Source organism: Planococcus citri, chromosome 3 (genome assembly GCF_950023065.1).
Source record: "Planococcus citri chromosome 3, ihPlaCitr1.1, whole genome shotgun sequence".
In the NCBI taxonomy this organism is placed as follows: Eukaryota; Metazoa; Arthropoda; class Insecta; order Hemiptera; family Pseudococcidae; genus Planococcus; species Planococcus citri.
Genome location: NC_088679.1, coordinates 38,029,773 through 38,051,306, shown reverse-complemented (window position 1 = coordinate 38,051,306; position 21,534 = coordinate 38,029,773). Strand labels below are relative to the sequence as shown.

The 21,534-nt window shown below is 35.1% G+C and overlaps 1 protein-coding gene across 3 annotated transcripts in view; it reads left to right on the top strand.

Annotated features, from left to right (window-relative positions):
* The first annotated feature begins 238 nt into the window (after positions 1-238).
* The window catches only part of LOC135841944 (toll-like receptor 7), a 147,762-nt gene continuing 126,466 nt past the window's right edge, over positions 239-21,534 (top strand). Inside the window, exons 1-2 of one of the 3 annotated variants that reach the window (XM_065359176.1) lie at positions 239-4,847; positions 20,402-20,435. In XM_065359176.1, the coding sequence (XP_065215248.1) occupies positions 712-4,836 (4,125 nt within the window). In that variant the 5' untranslated portion in view covers positions 239-711 and the 3' untranslated portion in view covers positions 4,837-4,847; positions 20,402-20,435. The remainder of the gene's footprint in view (positions 4,848-20,401; positions 20,436-21,534) is intronic. The other 2 variants (XR_010558029.1, XM_065359175.1) reach the window with 2 other exon arrangements.

Below are 21,534 nucleotides of genomic sequence, written 5' to 3'. Positions count from 1 at the left end.
GATTATTTTCCTTACCTCAAACGCCTATGTCCTCACTCAAAATTTCGAGTAAATAAATGTCCGCAAAAAAAATCCTGTACAGTGGTATAGCGAATGAGCTTTTTGTGTTGATACGTGTTATAATGTTCTGAGCGAGCCTTCATGAGAGGTGCTGCCACGTATCGGACTCGTCCTGTAACTAGAATTTCTCCCTACTACTCATCGGACTTGCTTCGGTTATACTAGACGAGTACTGGAGAACTGGAAAACGTTAGAGGAATCAGTTCTAAACGTCGTACGATACCGGTGTGGTACGTGAAAGTAATTTTCTTCTAAGTTGTAATATTTTCGTACACGTTATTTTTGTCTGATCGTTGATCGTTTTTCGTATCGCGAATGGTGTTGAAAATTTTTTTATCGTATTGTGATGTGAAAATTTGCGCGTTTTTCCGTCAAAATAATATTCCATGTAGAATTTTTTCAAATAATCTATGAGGCGGTTTTCGTCGATTTGTGTGTTGCGTTTTCGATTTTTTTTTAATGCAGTTTTTCGCAATTAATTTTTCTTTTATTTTTTCACCGTGTTTTTTCCCCCTTAATTCATGTATGAAGTAATTTCGTGATTAAAACCATGGTTAAGTGTCGCATATGTATCGTGCTATGAAGTGAATTTTTTTATTTTTTTAAAGATCGTTGTATTATTGTGTTGCGTTGGACTACCGAAGGTCCATCATGTCTCACGTAATAGTGCTGTTTGTGTCGCTGATATTGGCCGGATGGTGTTCGTCTTCATTATTTTTGGTTTCGGCTAAATACCATACACCGGAGTCATGTACGTGGGAGGCGACCAATAACGAAACGAGTAAAATGGCTGTTACCTGTCGTCTGCGAACTTTGACATCGGAAAGTACAACTTTATCGTCGATCCAGTCCGAGGGTACGGTGCGGCTGAATCTCGAATGTAACGATATGTTATTTTTCGAGAGCGTCATGACGCCGAAAATATTCCATTTTTTACACCAGCTCGAAACGCTGTCGGTGACCAGTTGTAAAATTTTGGAGCTACCGGTGGACGCGTTCGACGGTTTGAGGGATTTGAAAAAGCTGAATATCCACACGCGGAATCGGGATTGGTCACCGGCCAAAAGTATGGAGTTGGTTCCTGGCAGTTTCGATGGTCTGAAGGAACTGCAGTCGCTGAATTTATCCGATAACAATATCCAATCGATACCGGAAGATGTGTTTTGTTCGCTGGTCAATCTGCAGAGTTTGAATTTATCTCGAAATAATCTACGGTCGATGGAATCGTTGGGATTGATCGCCCGTCGTACGAGTTCCGATCCCGATCAGTCGACTAGAATCGAGTGTAGCGGCGGCGCCGACATCAAAACGCTCGATTTATCCGGTAATCATTTCAAAACGCTGAGGCAGTATTCGGGATTAACGAAATTGCGTCGATTACAAAACCTATATTTACAAGATAACGAATTAACCGATATAGCGGCCGATTCTTTGACGTTTTTAACATCGCTCCGGGTATTAAACCTATCGAATAATCATTTGGAAAGCCTACCCGAAGGTTTATTTTCCAATAATAAAGAAATACGCGAAATATACTTACAAAACAACGGACTGTATATGTTATCGAATCGTTTATTCAGCCGGCTCGAGCAATTGGTTATATTGAATTTATCCAATAATAAAATTAGCCAAATTGACGAAGATCCGTTCGTAGGTCTGATTCGTTTAGTTGTGCTGGATTTATCGCGAAATTCGCTCACTCACATCAAGAGTAAATTCTTCAAAGATTTGTTATTTTTACAAATACTCGATTTACGTAACAACAGTATCGGTTTCATCGAAGATAACGCATTTCTACCGTTGTACAATTTGCATACGTTGAATTTAGCCGAAAACCGACTGCATCAAATATCGGCTAATTTATTCAACGGTTTGTTCGTATTGTCCAAGTTAACCCTGAGTAATAATTTAATCGTCAACGTGCACGCTCAAGCTTTTAAAAATTGTTCGGCGTTAAAAGAGCTCGATATGAGTTCGAATGCTATCAACGAAGTTCCGGTCGCGTTGACTGAATTATCATTTCTGCGTACTTTGGATCTCGGTGAAAATCAAATCAGCACTTTACGAAACGGTTCGTTTAAAAATCTAGAACTGTTGACCGGTTTGCGTTTGGTCGACAACGGTATTGGCAACTTGACCGAAGGTATGTTCTGGGATTTGCAGAATTTACAAGTGTTGAATTTATCGAAAAATAAAATTCAACATATCGCTCACGGTACGTTTACTCGTAACGAACAAATTCAAGCTATACGTCTGGACGCTAACTTTTTAACCGATATCAACGGCGTGTTCGTATCGTTGGCTAATCTACTGTGGTTGAATTTATCCAACAATCATCTGGTGTGGTTCGATTACGCGATGGTTCCTCGTTCGTTGAAATGGCTCGATATCCACGGTAACTACATCGAGAACCTCGGCAACTACTACGGTCTTCAAGAAGAGCTAAATATTCAAACTCTGGACGCTAGTCATAACCGTATCAGCGAAGTTAGTGATTTATCGATCCCGAACAGCGTCGAATTGGTTTTCATAAATAATAATTTCATCAACAACGTCAAAGTGAATACATTTCTGGAGAAATCCAATTTAGCCAGAGTAGACATGTACGCTAACGAGATCACCAAATTGGACATCAACGCTATGCGACTGAATCCAGTTCCGTCGAATCGTTCGTTACCCGAATTCTACATCGGTGGAAATCCGTTCGATTGCGATTGTTCGATGGACTGGTTACCGTTGATTAATAACATGACGCAGCTCCGTCAGCACCCCAAAGTGATGGATTTGGAGAACGTCATGTGTAAAATTTCGCATTCTCGAGGCACACAGCTCGTCTCGGCGACCTCGGTGTCACCGGCTCAGTTTTTATGCCGATACGAAACTCATTGTTTTACCGTCTGTAAATGCTGCGATTTCGACGCTTGCGATTGCGAAATGACTTGCCCTTCTAATTGTACGTGTTATCACGATCAAACCTGGAATACGAACGTGGTCGATTGTTCGCGCCAAAGAAACGCTCAAGTACCGTCGCGTATACCGATGGATGCTACGCACGTATATCTGGACGGAAACGATTTTGGTGAACTTCAAGATCACGTTTTCATCGGTCGAAAAAATATGGTCAACTTGTATCTGAACGATAGCAAAATAGATTCGATTCAGAATTACACGTTTAACGGGCTAAACGCTCTGCAAGTGTTGCATCTGGAGAACAATCGACTAAAAGAATTGAAAGGCTTCGAATTCGAACAATTGTCACAGTTGAAGGAATTGTATCTGCAGAATAACGAGATTTCATTCATCGGTAATCTGACTTTTTTACCCCACAGATATCTACAGATATTACGCTTAGACGGTAACAAGCTGACGAATTTTCCGGTTTGGCAGCTCCAGTTGAATTCGTACTTGGTCGAGGTATCGCTGGGTAATAATCGTTGGCAATGCAAGTGTAAATTTTTCCAAGAGTTTCGTGCCTGGGTCGTCGACAATCGTCATAAGGTACTCGATCATAAAGATATACCTTGCTATATTGACGATGGTCACGTGGCCGAGAAAAGATACGTCGATATGAACAACACCGTCTGCAACGATTACATGTCCAGTAGTTGGGCCCTGCACAGTTTAATGGTATCCGATTATTTCCCCGTCGTCGTGCTGCTCTTCTCCACCTTGGTCATCTTCTTAGTCGTGCTCATCATCATGTTCGTGTTTCGAGACCCGATGCGAATTTGGCTCTACACACGATACGGTATTCGTCTATTTCAATTCAAAGCAGCCACTGCCAAACATTTCGAAGAAGATCGAGAAAAATTATTCGACGGTTATGTCGTCTATAGCCCAAAAGACGAAGAATTCGTACTACAATCCATCGTAGCCGAATTAGAACACGGTAGCCCACCTTACCATTTATGTCTGCACTATCGCGACTTACCACATCACGGCGGTGTGACCAGTCCATCGCCTTACCTTCAACATGGCTCGGCTACGGTCGTAGTCGAGGCAGCAGCCGCTAGTCGTCGTGTCATCTTAGTCCTGTCGAGGAACTTCCTGCAAACCGAATGGTCCAGATACGAATTCCGTTCGGCCCTGCACGAGGCCCTTCGAGGGCGAATGTTTAAACTGGTGCTGGTCGAAGACGGCGCCATATTACCAGAAGCTGAGCTCGACGGAGAGCTCAGACCGTACCTGAAAACCAACGCAAGGGTGCGTTGGGGCGAAAAACGTTTCTGGGAGAGGTTACGATGCCTTATGCCTCGCGATTGCAATAAAAAAACTTGCAATTTGAAACGTAACGTTAATAACTACACGTTAGAGTCGATGTCGTCGATAAGGTGTCAGAATGGCGGAACACATCATCATCGAGGGTACCCTCAGCCGCCTTCGCCGTCCGTTCATCAACACATTAATAATCACATATTCAAAGCGAGCGCTCCGCCGGAGTATACCGTATCCCGTACCAATGCCAAAATACAAAATAATTCTAGTTCGTCGGCCGGATCCGGCTCCTGTTCGCAAGAAGAAGCCAATTACTCGTCCGCAACGACAGCTACACCGTCGCCAAGACCACATCATCGGCAGGTCGCCTATACCACGTCCGAAAGGCCCAACTCCGATCATATTTATTCATCCATCGATACGCCCGAGTATCTGGCTTCTTTCGATAGAACCTCTACCACTGCCAGGCTTAACGATAGTGCCAATATGCATCATTCGAATTGGAGAAATTCCCCTAATGCTGTCGTAGACTCTGGTGGAGTTCAAGCGTATCTCGTATGATCCTTTTATAGGTATGTTGAATTTGGTTTATTAATTTTATTCTAGTGGAATAGAGCAATAAAATTTATTACAAAAGAAAAAAGGAAATGGCGAACTCAACTGCACCGAAAATTCAATGTTTTTTTTTTTTTTTTTTTTTTTTGAAAAATTAGTTATTTTAGCATTTTGAACTGAAAATTCGGTTTCTCAGTATGAAGATCGAGTGTATTTGTGCACGATGTGTGATTTTTTTGAAGTGTTTAAGTACAGAAAAATCGAAATGAAGAAGTGCTCAAAAAATTTTAAGATTTGATCACAAATTGCAAAAATTGAAAAAAAACCCTATTTGACGTAATTTTTTAAATCTTTTGAAAAATCCTAATTTTATTGACGAAATTTTTTTACAGATAGGTGTTCAGAGAGATGAAAAATTATTTGAATTCAAAGTATTGGACTTTTTTTTAAGAAAAGAAAGAAAAAAAAATGAAAATTAAGTATTGTACCTGTGTAGTTTGGGTTTAAAATGTTGAAAAATGTTTAAAATTGACGAAGTATTATGCGTAATGGTTTTTCAATTAGAAAATGGATGTGAAAATTTTTCACGTTCTTTTATGAGAAATAACTTGGAGTAAAAATTTCGTTTTTTAGTGAAATGGGTAACAATTATTCATCATTTTATACGCTAGAGAGCTACAAAAATTTCCCGAGTCTTTTTCTTTTGAAAAAATTGTAAAAGATTACATTTTTTTCATCATGTAAACGTTTTTTGTTTTTTTTTAAATTAATTTTTTGGCCATTTGTACTTATGTTCCAATTCAGGAAGTTGACGTGTCTCAATGATTTTCCATGTCACTGCCAAAAATGTGTCTAGAAGAGGATAGAATGGAAAAAATGAATGATTAAATTTTTTAATTGTAATTTCGAACTACTATTCTTTGAATGGATCGAAGAGCAAAGAGCTTAATGGGATCAGTAATATTTTATTTCGGGAGATCTCGTGAGTGTGGATTCCAAGAAATATGAAGTTGCGAGTGGAGAAATGAAAATGGGAAAAAATAATGTCAGATTTTTTGATCTAAAAAAATTCAAAGTATCTACATATTGTTTATCTTACAAAAAAAAAAATGAAAAATAAAAAATTTGAAGTTCTGTTCACAAGAAATTTAGTATCAAAACTGCAGCTCAAATTCATGTGAGTAATTCACCAATTCCCTTCCGAATGGTCAGTTTCAATTGGAACATTGAACAATTGATTATAAAGTGACGAAAAAATAATTGAAAAAAAAACAAAAAATCAAAAAGATGGAAGAAATGATAGGAAAATGAAGAAAAAAATAAAGCGAACAGAAAACTATTAATTTCATCGTATCTCTATTTTGTCACTCGAAATACAGTTTTTTTCAACTTTAGAGGATCATCAGCCCCCCTTCTTTTCTTCTCATCTCTCCTAAATTATCTTTAATAAGACTTAATTATAATTACTCTAAAATTCGTTGCCATGTGTACAAGATGACGTTCTCTAATGGTCACAGATCGTTAATTTGGTGCATTCAAGTAACCAGTGGAGAGGTATTAGATACTGTGCTGTAAAGTCAAATTCATGTTCAGGTCTGATGAATGTTTTATTCTCTGCTCGTCGCAGACGTACATATACGAGTACGAGTAGGTAGAGTTGTAAAAATTTCATAGTAATTGTAGGTTTTGCTTTATAGAAGCCTATACGACAAAGCTTTTTAATGTGTTTTAGTCACGTTTGATCCTTTTTGATATTTTCATTACGACCGAACGGATTATCTAATATTAAAAGGGTTATAATGAGTACTGGATTCGCGACGTATCAATTATACGACGACCGACGATTACAATAATAATTGTCAGGTTTCTATCTAACCACCAAAGCCCAAAGGTTTCCACTTTTTTGTTCTTCAACCGTTACTAATCTTCTTGCTCCAAATATGGATATTCCAGTAGGTAATTGATCAATTTTCTCATTATTTCTAACCGCCGTATAATTGTTGGTTTTGGTTTGAAATACAATAATACGAAAAATTAAAAGAATAAAAAATCATTTCCTGCTTTGGTGCAGAATATCGACTCGATTATGCGAAAAAAAACAACTCCGTAGCTTCTTCGGTTGCATAGGTATTTACTTCGATTACGTGTATCTTTAGTCTACCTATAATAGCGAAATATCGCGCAAATATATACAAGTTCGGTATCATTGATTAAATAGGTATACCTATTACCTATGAGACTAAACTCCTGTGGCATTAATTTTTATCGTATTCAGCTCGCTGGTCACATAACTTATCAGTTGTCCATTTTTATCTGATAACGTTCGAGTACATTTAAATACGTTGACTTTTCTTAATGCCCATTTCGTGTACTGCTTGTTGCGCCGGCAATTATGGATGCGTAGATCAAATTAAAAAGTTCTTTTATATGTTGCGAATCAGTGGTTCGAAAAATATCCTCGTTTAAATTGTACACAAAACACTCACTGGTGTTACGTAAAAGAAACGATTATATTTAAATGGATTTAGAAAAAATACCTCATTCGACGAAATTTTCTTACCTGTTTACCTACCTATGTCATCTATCTATCCTTTACCCTTCTTTTCCCTCTTGTGGACTTTAAAAGAATGTTTTTTTTTGTCGATCATACCATATCCGGGGATTTTAATCGAACCGGAAATGATGGAACGGGTTTCTCGAGAGGGTACATTTAATGGTGAATTACCAATGATACGGAACGCACTGGCTTCCTTTTGTGGCTAGCCAATGGCAATGCTTCGAATAAAATCGATATTCGATAAATCGGCGAAAAAAGGAGGCGGGTTTTTGAAAGAGCGATGTACTCGTAGTATACTCGTACGTACGATGTGCATCGAGAAGAAGGGCATTATGTTATACGATAACGACCGACCGGTCATATGTGCCATAAAAATTAATGGAGTTAATGACTCGACCAAAAATTACCAAATATCGTGTGACGATCCTATACGAGTATATACTTACTTGTGTGAATTTACTTCTTTTTTTTTATTCAAGTTTATATGCTTTGAATTAGTTCCGAATTTTTTATAGGGTGATGATAGGTTCGTAGTTTCCAGGTTCATATGGTGTGCTAGTTTTTGAAATATTACCCATTGTATTAGGTACAGGCAAGGTTTAGTTAGAAGAATTGAATGGTTGTTTCGAACTCGGAGCTGATTTTTTTAATTTATTGTAGAAATTTCTGGTAACTTGAGTCCATGGAGAGACAGAAAGAAAATTGAAAAAAAAAATTAAATCAACTGACGATGAGAATTACGAGTACGATGTTTAAATCAGAAAAAAAGAAATCGCCAAATTTTTCCATCCAAATGCACGAAAACTTTTGTGCTATGACTGAGTAGTAATGTTTTTTCTTTTTTTTTTTGACTTGATTTTCTGCAAGTAAAATCAAATTTTTTGCAGTTTAATAATTTTTATCCATTTTCCTTGACCAAAACTTGATATTTTGATTCAACTTTTATTTTACTTCGATTTTGAATTTTAAAGACCTTTTTAGCATTTAAACAAAACGCTGTGAAGCTTACCTATAGTTATTTTTAATTCATCATTCGTTGGCTTTTTTTAAATTGTTGATTCATTTTTTTAGCTTTCCAACTCACAAGTTATATTTTTTACTCATGGGAATCTGAAATTATGGAAACATTTTTCTTCATTTGTAATTTTTGTGTTCAAATGTCAAGTAAAAGGTAAAAAAAAAATAATAATTCAATGATTATTTCAAAATCACCAAAGAAAATGAAAAATTCTGGTTTCAATTACTGAAAAAATTTCAAAAATCAAAATCAATGATTATCAATATTCTTATTGGTGATTTGTTTTTTGAAACATGATTTTTTCAGTCTACAAGGAAGGGAGTTATACTAGATGATTTTTGAATCTCAATGAGAAAAAAAACTATAGAAAACTAATAATAAACAAAAACATTTCCAGAGTTACTTATTATAATTTATGAAATTACTTTGATTTTAAGTTACCAGTGAAGGTTCAAAATTTTCTTAATTTAGACTTCTTTTCATCTGAAACAAAAAAGTTATACTGTGAATTTTCAAAATTTCGATCCAATACCTACCCTGCAATTTGGAAATTCGCAAGTGACAATTTTTCAGCTCTAAAAAAATATTCAGAGAATAAGATGAAGAAAATTTCAAATTATGTGTCATTTTTTCCTTCTTTTTTTGGCAATTTTGGCGGGGAAAGGAGCTCAACGTATCCATCTCTGAATTCGATAAAATTATTTCTAGCAAAAAATGTATATATGTAGTAAAATTTGATCATTCAACCTGTCAAAACGATTGTTTCTCTCGAAAAAGTTGTTTTAGCTGAGAGAATATTAATTTAAAAAAACCAACAAACACCAACAACATTCTTCGTGTAGAATTTCAATAAAGAAATTGATTCCTTCCCGACGATGATTCCATCATACCATACTCACACACACCTACTACTTATAGTCGGCCTCACCTATATGTAAAATCACAATATATGTGTATGTGCATAAGGTGGTAGGGAAAGTTGAAATAACTTATTTTAGCTTCGGGTGTTGTATAATGCGGATTTATGCAAAAAAAAAAAAAAACACGCACATCTGACGAATTCGTACCTACGAGTAGGTACATTCGGCGGTTTTTTGCAACTATTCGAGGCGAAATTTTTAATTAAAATACAAACGTTGGTTGTCGTCGCATTGGATCCAACAATGTCATTTGAACTCGTCGCTTAGGTACTGGTACTCGCATATATATGGAATTATGCCGCCATCGTGTTGGTTGAAAGGCTCCATGCAGACAGGCAGGGTAAGAGAGAAGTGTAAAAAGTTATTAAGATAAGGTGAGAATGTAAAATATATTTCCACGCTGCATATTTATATGTATATGTAATGTAGGTACCACGGTGTAACGTTATGGCCACTCTATGCGTACTATAATTTTACCCACACACGATATTTTTTCGAGGGTCGAGGGGCCAGGGGCTGTGGCATTAGTGAATTATCGAAACTATATAGTTACAGTGTCGCCAACGCTGTGGAAATTAATTTGCAGCGCTGCCCGGCAAGCAGCAAGCAGTCGTCGTCATCGCATGACAGAGGGCATTTTTTAATTTGCGTGATTTAACCTTTCTCCCCTATATTTTTTCTATTTTATAGTATCCGAATAAAATATATTTTCTAAAACGATGCATGTCCGTTGGTCATTTCCTCAACGTTGGTCACCACGACCACGCTGCGCTGTACGCGGCTAATTAACGCGGAAACGTGCGTTTGCTCTTTTTAGGACACCCTATGCAGTATCATGTGAAAATGTGTAGTGGCGTTTGAACAAAAAATTACTCTCGTTTTACTCGCTATAGCGATGCTTTATACTCGGGACTTACTACATATATATGGGTTATAAATGTTTGACATTCTTGTTGTAAGGTTGATTACACGAATAACCACTTAGAACCAGGTTGTATTGGATTTGCGTTATTGATATATTTATATGTAAAATAGGCGCCTCGCCTCAATTTTTTATTCAAAATGAAAATAAAACCTAAAGTGAAAAGTTTTTTTTTTCAAACCTCTTCCTCACTGGATATACTTATATTTTACTAAATTGTTTTATACGGCCGGATTAATAGATATCATAAAGATTGGAATAGCGCCGCATATGTTCGTACTACGGTCGGAACACGAGAGTTTGAATTCTCTTAAATACACGATTAATTTCGTATCCGAGTTCCAGCTTGTTTTCAAATTAATAATATAAAAACATAGTTACAAATAAAATTTTTATTTTGCCGACGACGACGACGACGTCTTCGTCGCCTTCTCTATTCAATTATTTTACTCGCATATAGCCGATCTGCTCGTCTCGAGGAATTTTTTCCCCCAACATAAGAATTGCTTATATGCGGTGCCTCGGCCTATGTAATATAGTAGATATACTCGTCTGTAGCAGAATTTACGCAGACATTAACATATCGAAATATCGTCCAAATGGTGCAAACTCCAATCGAATCATATGGTCTTCAAAAAAAAAAAAACCTCACCCAAATGGAGAAAAAAAACCAAACTGTGTACTAATAAAATCCTTACACATAGGCTAATTGAAAACAAAACAGGAGTGTCTGGAAGTTGATAACAACCTTGAATGTAGCCGATGCGATGTTGTGTTTGTGTATTTGAGATTTATACCGGTCACTTGGCTTGTTTAAGACTTTTGGTCGTTGATAGTTTATTTTCTTTCTAATTTGAAGACATATTTATAGCTTGTTTTTTATCTTTTACATTTCACCCAATCGTATTTTCAATTTCTTTAATTACCTTTTTATGTATAAGTCGAAAAATTTGGTCAAGTTTTACATCTTTTCTGTATTAACAATTCAGTCGGTAATAAAATCAAACAAGCTGAGGTGATACATATCGATAAAGTGGTGTGAAAATGACTTATACCACGGTATATACGAGGTATGTGTGGGATGTATCGACGCTATAGAAGAGTTTATTTTTTTAAACCTATTTTTAGGGTGGTAAAGGGGTTCGCGGGTCAATGTCGAATTTTTTTCTTTTATAGTACCTATTCGTGGTTTTGTTTACATTTTAACGTTTATATTTTACCTGTCTGGCGATTAATTGTTGGTTTAAGGTTTCGTGACTGAAAAAATAGATATTTCTAACCTTCGACGTTGAACTCGTAAACCATATCCGTTTTATGACGGAAAAATCGATTAAATTATGTATAATGAAAAATATTGATAGAAGCTAATTTGCCAAAATAAAGTTGGTAGGTGAGACTGTGAGAGCGATTTTTTTCAATCATGAAGACACGTGATGTGATGGTTGGAAAAATTTGAACAGGGTATTTTTCGTACTTCTTTACACAGCCACAGCTCCTGTTTTATTTCTCTATTATAAACTTTCCATACATTTTTTACGTCTATGCTTCAAATGAATTCATACATACACTTGGAATAATTTTTCAAACTAATTATTCCGCGATTCAAGTCATTGACCAACAAGTTTTTTAATCACGGTTTTGAACTCAATTTAAAATTCCAATCTGCGTGTAATAAATTTTTTGTTTGAAAAAGGATTTGGTTGGAAAGTTTAAAACTACTGTTTTTAGTTTTCTTGAAATATTGATCTATCATGTCTTGGTCAAATTTTAACTACTTAATATTTCAGAATTTTTCCCCAACTTTCCTCTAAAACAAACATTGTAGGAGGAGTTAAAAAAGAGCTAAAAAAGTGAAAAAAAATTGTTGGAAAATTTCCTACGAACGTCATGAGATGATTAAATTGAAAAACGTGGTGAAATAAGGACATAAATATGGTGAAAATAGTATAGTTTTGAACAACATTTTGCTCTTGATTTTTAAAAACATGGTACCCCAAAAATAGTATAATTTTGGTTGTAGCAGAACTTGTCAGCTTAATAAGAGTTTTGGGAGCATGCTTCAAAAAAATTTTATAGTCTGTGGATTAGAAAAAAAGCTCAAACTGGCTCAAGCTCTTATTCCATTAGATCTTTCAATTTCAGCTAATGAATTTTTTTGTCAGATACATTTACATAAAATGAACCAATTTCAAAAGTTTTCGATTCTTCATGTTTTTGATTCTCTCGAAAGATTGGAAATGAAGGAAGAGAACCAGTGGTGTTGGAAGCTGAAAGGAGAGGTTATTCACCCCGGATTCACGAAGTAAGATTCCATTAAAAATTTTTAGTCGAGTTGCGCTTTTCGATTTTTCTCAAAAATAGAACCTTCAGAAAAAAACTAATCCCCCCCCCCCGCCACGGAGACTAGAAACTTAATAATTATGCTGTGATTTATAATTTTTCGACTTTTTGTAGAATTTTCATCGTTAAACTAGTGGGGAAAAAGTTGATTCGACAATTCAGTTCATTTATTTCAAATTTTGAATATGCTGAAAAAATTTTTTTGTCACTCTTGCTCGTGTATTCGATTTTCCCACTCGAATTATCAATTATGTATTGACAAATTAATTGAGCTATTTCATGCCAATTTTCTCATCGCACGTTACCTGCAAAATTCTTCATTACGTCGATGAAAAATTGATTCACTTATTAGCGAACTTGACACGTCACGTCGTTTTAGAAAAAAAAACACTTCATTTAAAATGAAAACCTAGTATTTAAATGATCAACTCTGCAGATAGTTGAAAACCGAACATTTTTAATACTTAGTTGTTAATGTAACAACATTCGTATAAGTGTGACAATTTGACGAGAAAAATGGTTTTCACTATACTACCAGCGGTCTATGCACCGCAGCGAGTTTCAAAAGAGGGGAAAAACACCTCTCATATCGAGGCGTTTCAAAAAACAGCGAGCAGAGGAGTGAAAAAAATCTATAATTTATAACTCTCATCACGAACCAGTTAAATAGAGAAAAAAAATCAACTCGTTAATGGGAAACGATCGCTTTAATTAAAACGCATTAAATAAATTACTCTACGACTACCGCACCTTACCATCGATCTTGACTTGCATAACAAAATCCTCCGTGTAGTTTTTGTTTTGAAATCAAACACAGTATTTGAAATTGGTCAAGTTGGAGGGAACGGATTTGAAAATTTGATAAATTAATCGATATATTTGTAACAATTTGTTGCTCTATTAGACATCTAATTACCCAGTTGAAATAATCATAAGCTTTGAATAAATAATGTCAAAAGATTAAATATTTAGAGACACGAAATGCTTGTTTCGTGATCGTGTACTAGTTTTAGACGCCGGGAAATCAAAAATAATGATGATAGTGGCGTTTTTTTCCTAATCTATAAATGGCTTGATTTTTAATTCATTTCGGCCTACTTTTCGTATCAGTCACTACTTATTTATTCGGATCCGTGTATTCGTATGATGCATTAACGAATTCTTCTTTACAGTTATTGACTTTTTATATTTTATTTTTGTGTAAAAATTCCATCATAGGTGTTTATAGTGTGGATGGATGTTGGGAAACCGTTATGTTTATCGGTATATGCGATATGCTGCAGGTTCTTTTCATCTGTATGAATTTTGTCTGTGTTCGAGTATCGATTTACTTTTTCATTCTGGATGTGAGGATGATGCCTCTGTAGCAATTTAAAAAATAACTAAAATCAATTATCAGATTATCGACGTTAGAGTTGAAAAAAAAATAACCAAATGTACTTATAATTCATATAACTGCGTATCTGTAGTCAGAGGCACTGAAAAAATAAACACGTACACGAACCAATTACTCTACTGGTAACTGATATACCCATTAGGATGGTGAAATTTTCGTAAACACCTGCCTAATACCGCTTTGTCTTTACCTACACTCAATTACTTAGCCTCTACTAGAGTAAAAGAGATATAATACCGGAACGAAAACGTGGTAAAGGGGTGGTTTTGCTTTTTTCACTTGCATTTTGACGGCGTGTCGTCCACTGGTCAAGGGTGGAGTGTTTTGAAACATGTGCTCGATTTTAATTCGGTGTCTGCCCCGATACCCGAAGTGTTGAGATAGGAACTGTGTGAGCAAAACTTCTTAGTACGTCGCGTCGGTGTCACGATAAAGCATAAAGGTGTTCCAAAAAGTGAATTAATTTTTCAAATCATCTGCACTTTGAATTACGATGTTGATTTTTTTATGCTGTAAACTCTTATCGCCCTATTTATTCATTTGATACTTTGTATCGAGGACTTGCCACGGTCTTTAATGAAATGTCTCGATCAATTAGGTGAAAAGATATTTATGCAGTAAGAATGGGGAGGAAGGTGAAGAGGAATAAGCTGAACGTTTAAATTTTATGTGAAATCATGCAAATGAGTTTTTTTTTCTTCGTTGTCAATTTTTTCTACTCAATTTTCTCTCGCCCTCTTTTTTCGCTCTTCTCCCCTTCCTCTTTATGTCCGTACCTCGAAACAAGTCTGATGATCTGACGAATTAAGTATTTGAAAATAATTGTGAAAAAGTTCGTGTATTCATTTCGAAAATTTTGAAAAATTTGAATAATTGACCCGGCAAATGGTGAATGGGTTTTTTAAGCCAGTGCAACAGTTTTTCGGATGCTTCTCTTTTTGAAAATTTCACTTTTTTTGAAAAAGATAAAGTGAACAGAACTTGATAAGTACAGAATATAGCTGCAAAATGGATTTTATTTTCAGAAACGTAAACGTTAAATACCTCACGAGATAAAATTAAAAACGATAAAATTCTCGTAGTATTTTTTGCTGCTCGGATCGACGCCCTGTTACATAAAATTCAACGTCGGGTTTTATCAGCAATTGCGTAAATTTTAACGTTGAAATACGAATAAAATTTGACAAATTTGGAAACTTGATGGTAATAAGCTTACGTGCCGGGATAATATTACCGAGATACGTAAATTTCTGCGTAACCCAGGAATTCCTGCGCGTTTGATTCAGATAGGGAGAAAAATACTAAAAAATTACAACCTATAAACAACGTATTATACGGTTTTTGGCCGGATTAAATTTTAATTAAATAAAAAAAATATATTTGGAAGAATATTATTTCGCCAGTGCTGAGTTTCGAAAAAAAAATCGCTATAAGGAAAAGAGAAATAATTCGGTTTAATTACTCTTTACAAATTCATATCTAATTACACGTCTTGGAGGGAAAAAATTTCAACTTTAGTAAATCTGCGAAGCGAAGGTAATACTCGAATATTTTGCGGTAATTCATTTGGACCATTGTGAAAATTTATTTTTCTTTTTGGCTCTTCGTAGTGAAATTTTAATTGAAAAATTCCAAAAAACACGCGAATACTTGGAGTAGGTATAATACGCGAGTATAAAAGGAAAAGGCAAGATTACCAACGGGAAAAATTCGTTTGTCTGTTTCCGACTTATTGAATAGTTAGGATTTCGCTGCGTAAAGTATACTCGACTTAACGTTATATGCTATAGAAAATAATTACGCTAGAAATTATACGCAGGATGCTCTCGCGATATGCGATATAATGAAAAAGAAAACCTCCGCAACCGGTAAATCATAAGTGCTCGATCGACGAAAAGAGCCTTTTTTTTTCTTTACTCGTAATTGAGACCTTAGTTGAAAAATTTTTGAATAACCTTTTTTAAACAGTGCAATTCGCCGAATAAAAAAATATTCCTGCTCGATGCGGTAGCATTACTAATACGATTATTGTACCTATTTATAAGTGAAAGAAACAACCCTTTTATTCGGCTTATGTATAGGTAAGGATAAGGATAAGGAGAGGTGAGAAGAAGAAGAAATAAAAAAGGTGAATATAAATCTAGCTTTAACGCTTTATTATTCATAATCAGGTGCAAACGTAGCTAACTGACTGATACGTTATAAATAAATAATGCAAGCTATATGCACTTTTAGACGATATGAATTTTTAAAATACCCGTGTAATGGTTTTTAATGATATTTTTCGCTTCTGTACGAGTGCGACGAGCTTTTCGTACGCGTGTATGACTCCAACTCTGGTGAATAATTTACTGTGTTTTTCTTTACTTTGTAATATGTACCTACGTATCGTCCAAAAGGTAGTAATTATCGATCATTGCTCTAGCTGGTAGTGCTATTTAAACGGTATTTTTTTTAGGTGCTTATTACGTTCGTCGAGGTGTTGTGTTTCCTTTTTCTTTGACGAAGGGCAAGGTAGGAAGCCAAAGACGAAAACATAATGTAACCTTCTGGACGAATTTCGACTTGAAAAAAAAAAGGTGTTAAAATGTGATTAATATTCACATCAGCAACTAGTTAATCATCGTACGTTGATGCTCGAGTATTTGGCGAGTATTTAAGGATGCATTTTTTTTCGGGTGTTAATTGATACGAATTTTTTAATATACGATAAGTGCTCGTCAACTCGACGAGTAGCTGCAACGGTGAGTTGGGTGGGGTCCTTGTTTTTTTATTTTTGAAATCGTATCTAATTATAAGGTTTATGTTACCTACTTCATTTTGAATTTCATTTTCGCGTTTTTAGGATATTCTTGTTTTACATAAATTGGGTAGGTACTTGAAACGAATCTGCAAATATTTGAATGTGAAGGGCATCGTGTCTGGATGGGTTTTTTCTGGAGTTTTTTGTCGTTGATGTGTTTTTCATGGAATTAGAGATTGAAATTAAAAATATTTCTTTTGGAATTAATTTTTGGCAAAATTGTTATAATTTTTATAGAAATTCAATTCAATATTTTCAACTTTCCCCAATCAATTGATATTTAATAATTAAAATAGATAGATCTATGCTACCTGTTTAGAAGACAAATGGTCCAATTGGAAGAGATTTGCTCCCCACTACATTGTTTGACATTTTTGTGTCTTTTAATAAAAGTTACATGGAAGTAAAATTTTTTCAAAGTGTCTATTGACCTTGATGATCCGAATGCGATGAAAAAATTACAAAAATTGGATGTCAAAATTCTGGAAAATTTGGCAAACCTAGAAAAGTTGGATTTTTTTTTCTTTTTTTGAAGGAGGGGGGAGTATTTTTCACGAATTTTGAAATTTTTCCTTCAAAATCAAGGAGTTTTGTTTGCTTTTTTTAGCGGTTATTTTTAATTTATTGCATTTTATATGTACCTATACTCACTCATCATATTTACATACATATTTTAAAATTTTTCCTGATACTTATGCCTGAAATAGCCAATCATGCAGCATTTTATTATAAATAAAATTCACTCATCTTTTGAATTCCTATCATTTATGATGCGAGTGGGGGAAATTCGAAAGAAATTGATCTAAAAATTGAAAAATAAAAAAAAAGTGTAAATAATTGTTTTCGAAAAAAGACTGAAGAGGACTCGGAAGAATATTAGGACTATATTCTATAGTCACTAATAAATAGAATTTCAGATTTTTTCGATGTGGCATCTGCTGTTCAACTATTCAAGTATTGTATCCTCTCTAAATACTGATCTCTTTGTAGATAATTAATAATATACCCTTTTTTCTCAAAAAGACGCGTCACTGCGAGCGGGAGGAGGGAGTAACAAAAATTCCAATTCCACAGAACAACTTTTGGAACTTGATTTCTGCTTGCAGTTTTAACAATACTTATTCCCCTTCCTTCGATTATATACCTAACAGTCGAAGAAACTACCCTTATGAAATTTTCATCAAAAGAACGGGTCATTCATATTCATTTTTCACGCAAAACCTATAATTACGTACGTTTATCGCGAGACTGAATTTAACTGCTTTTTCGAGTGATTTTTTTTGTGGAACATAAACTTTTTTTCAAGATAGAGCGGAATAGTTGGTAGGTGATCGTGAAAAATATTTCACGTGAAGAATTTTTTAAGGAAAATAATTCCAATGAAAAAAAAAGAAGAAATGTTCAGGATATAAAACGAAGTTTATTATAATGAAATTTCCTAATAACTATAACTTTTTTTTGAAAAAATTATCTCAAAAGTAATTGAAGGCGGTGGTGTTGTATAAGACCCAAATGTATTATTACTACTACAGCTAATAAATCCACCTTTGCGGTTTGTTTTGCGACACTAATTGAGTAAGTAAAATACTCATTTTACTCCTCGCGCGCGCGTTTATACTGGAACAAGACCAAATAGAAAAAAAACTACGCCTACTTGTTATAATTTCTAGAAAAGCATTACGTCTGCGATATAAATCAGTCATCTGGTTTTATTAAAAAAGAAAAAAGACCTCACGAAGAAGCCGTAGAGAAAAGAGTAAAAACGCGCTTTCTCTCGTATAGTTTTGGAGTTGGAGAAAAGTAAAAAAAAAAAAAAAAAACTTTATAATCTATTACACCCGAGGGGTGACAAAGCTTGAAATTCGTCTCTGGTCGCACTTAAACGGTAAATTGTGTAGTGTACATGAGTGTGTCTTTGGATATATACAAGAGTCAGAGAGATACGTAGAAGAGGAAAATGGGGTCGAAGAAAATGAACTGGACTTCCTATTCTCGTTTGTACATAACGTACAATGAGCTTTCCATTCATTTTACCCTCGAACTCTCTCTGTACGTAGAAGAAGAAGAAGCAAACTGAAGATGGAGAAGAGAAAAAAAACACGCGAATGCATGAAACGATCGTGATGTTTTTTGCGTCAGTCACTATAGTCAAGGGGATGTGCAGGGGTGAATAGGGAAACAACGAAGAAAGAAAAGCTCATAAAAACGTATCATGATGGAGCTGACGCGTATACATTGAAGAAGAGAACAGAGCCAAACACGCGGAGAAAGAGAAAGAGTGAGTGTAAAACCCATAAAAACAAGCAGCAGGCGGGCGCGTTAAACTTGTTCAAAAACCTTGAAAAGCTTGACGAAAAAAAGGCGAAAAAATACGCCGGATTCTAGTTTATTATTGATTAAAATTCTAGAGGTCATTCGCGAACAATTCAAAAAACAAAACTTTTCGCTCAAAAAATTGTATTTTCAATGTTTCGCTACATGTAAAGTTTAACCACGCTCGGTTATATTGTTTGTTTTGTACATTTATACCGAAGTGTCAAAAATTTATACCAATCTGTACATATGGGCGCGTTTAAAATAAACGAAAAATTTATTCGAGTGTAAATTCGCGTTTGTGTTGGATGATTTTTTGCACCACTCGTACCATCCATATAGTCCACAGTGTGCCATTTGGAGAATTATAAAGTATTTATTATACAGCTTGTTGGACTCGTATAAGGTTTTTGGTCAACGACGACGTTTCAGACTCACGAACAAAGCCTATGTTCAAAATGGTTAAATTTATGTGGGTCACATAGTTCGTGAAAGTACGAGATTTTCTAGTCAATAACGCAGAAAAATATACAAGAAAAACGCTGCTTGATCGAAACTTTACCATGTTGACCATGCATCATCATCGGTGGCCGGTTCTATACTCCGGTGTCCAGCAATGGAACACTTTTCGCACGATTCGTTCCTCTTTCGTGTACCATTTGTTGGGTTTGTCGATATACTACGACCTAGACGACAAAAAAAATAATCCATTGGGAGGAGGGAAAATACATACATATGTATTTCGTGTCTTTGTACTTATTAAATGATTCTGCTTTTTGTGTGAACGTAGATCTGTACTGGAGACAGAGACGGAGGAGTACTTAATACTTTGAATGGGTTTTCGTATTCTTGCGGATAGGTTATCATTATATCGAAATTGAGGTCTCTTTCTTAAAGATGAGATGAACGTCTATAGCAAAAGTGGTATGTTTAAGGGACGCGTAATGGTGTATGTAACTCGATATCAGTATGGTGCGTTTTTTTCCACGTTGCTTCGGCGTTTTATCGAGCGTTTAACGTAATTGCCGAGTATCCTAATGATAGTGCGAGCATTCGTATATGGTTTTTTGTTTCCCAATCTTCGAACCATCTTTGTATCTATCGGGATAATTGAGGTCGCGCAATTTCCATCGACCCTGAGAAATAAAATAAGGGTTGGTTTCAACCTTAATCGCCGAATTTGGCGACAGCCTTTGACTACATAGCTTATACCTACTTGTACCATACCACATTTTTACATCTTGTTATAGCGTTTTTCGATCGGATAAATTATAATCTTTTGTTTTTTTCTTTTTGTTGCAGGTAAACGAACTTGGATTTTGTAACTTCGATACGGGTAATTAATGTACACTGTTTTATCCCTTATTTGAAAAAGAAATCTTATATTATCGTGATCTTTGAGCTGAAATGAGTGCTTGTTTAAACACGATTTTACAAATTTGAGAAATCGAAAATCAGCAACAAAAAAAATGTGCTTAAAATGGTCATTGTGGCGAAATTGGAGTTGCTATACAGCTTGGAAAACTTTTAAAAAAATCATCAGCGAAGAAAATATTTTGAAAAATGAAAATTTTTTGTAGGGTTTTAAAGATTAGACTCCTTAGGCAGTGATTTGAAGATTTTGAGGTGGTAATTTTTGAAGTCAAAAATTTTAAATATCCAGGTTGTTAACCTCAAGTACACCTTCATATATTTTTTGTGACTACACTTCTAAAGGAACCTACCCAAAAAAAACTACTGAAAAAGCAACCAAAGATGAAAATTTTTGAAACAAATGTCAATTTCACCCCGTTTGGAGGGGTTAGGGATGATCTAACTATTTTAAAATTTCATCGTGGCCACTGGTCAACTTCAAAATCCCAGCCGAAGGCAAATTCGCCCGACATCCTTTTGAATTCGCTATGCTCTTTAGAGGAGAGAGGGTAAAATACAAAGTATATGAACATTTTTTGGAAGATTGTTTTTTTTTCTGAATTGAATTTCAATTTTTAAACCCATAATTTCAGCATTTTTTGGTCGTTCAAGGAAGGAATGTGCTAAAAAAAATGTTCAGAGTTTTTGAAGTTCTATTCAATTGAGAATTTGCTTCGATGCCTTAGACCAAAGAAGATCTCCGGAGATCGTAATCGCCCATATAGAATGATATTTTCCCACCGTCGTAGTACAATATTATTAAATTGAACTTCTCTAATACGTACAAGAGCTAAAAATAGTAAATGCACATTACTCGACATCTCCCACAGCTGATTCCATCCCCCGCTGTTTAACACTTTCCATACATGAAGTAAATTCACTTTATCGTAATACTGTATATTCTTCAGAATAAATTTTTCTAGTCGTTCGGCAATAGGTAGGAAAAAGTAATAATACACGTTGAAAGGAATTTTTCTAAAGCAACACAACAAGAAAAGAAGGAAAAAAAATAAAACGTCAAA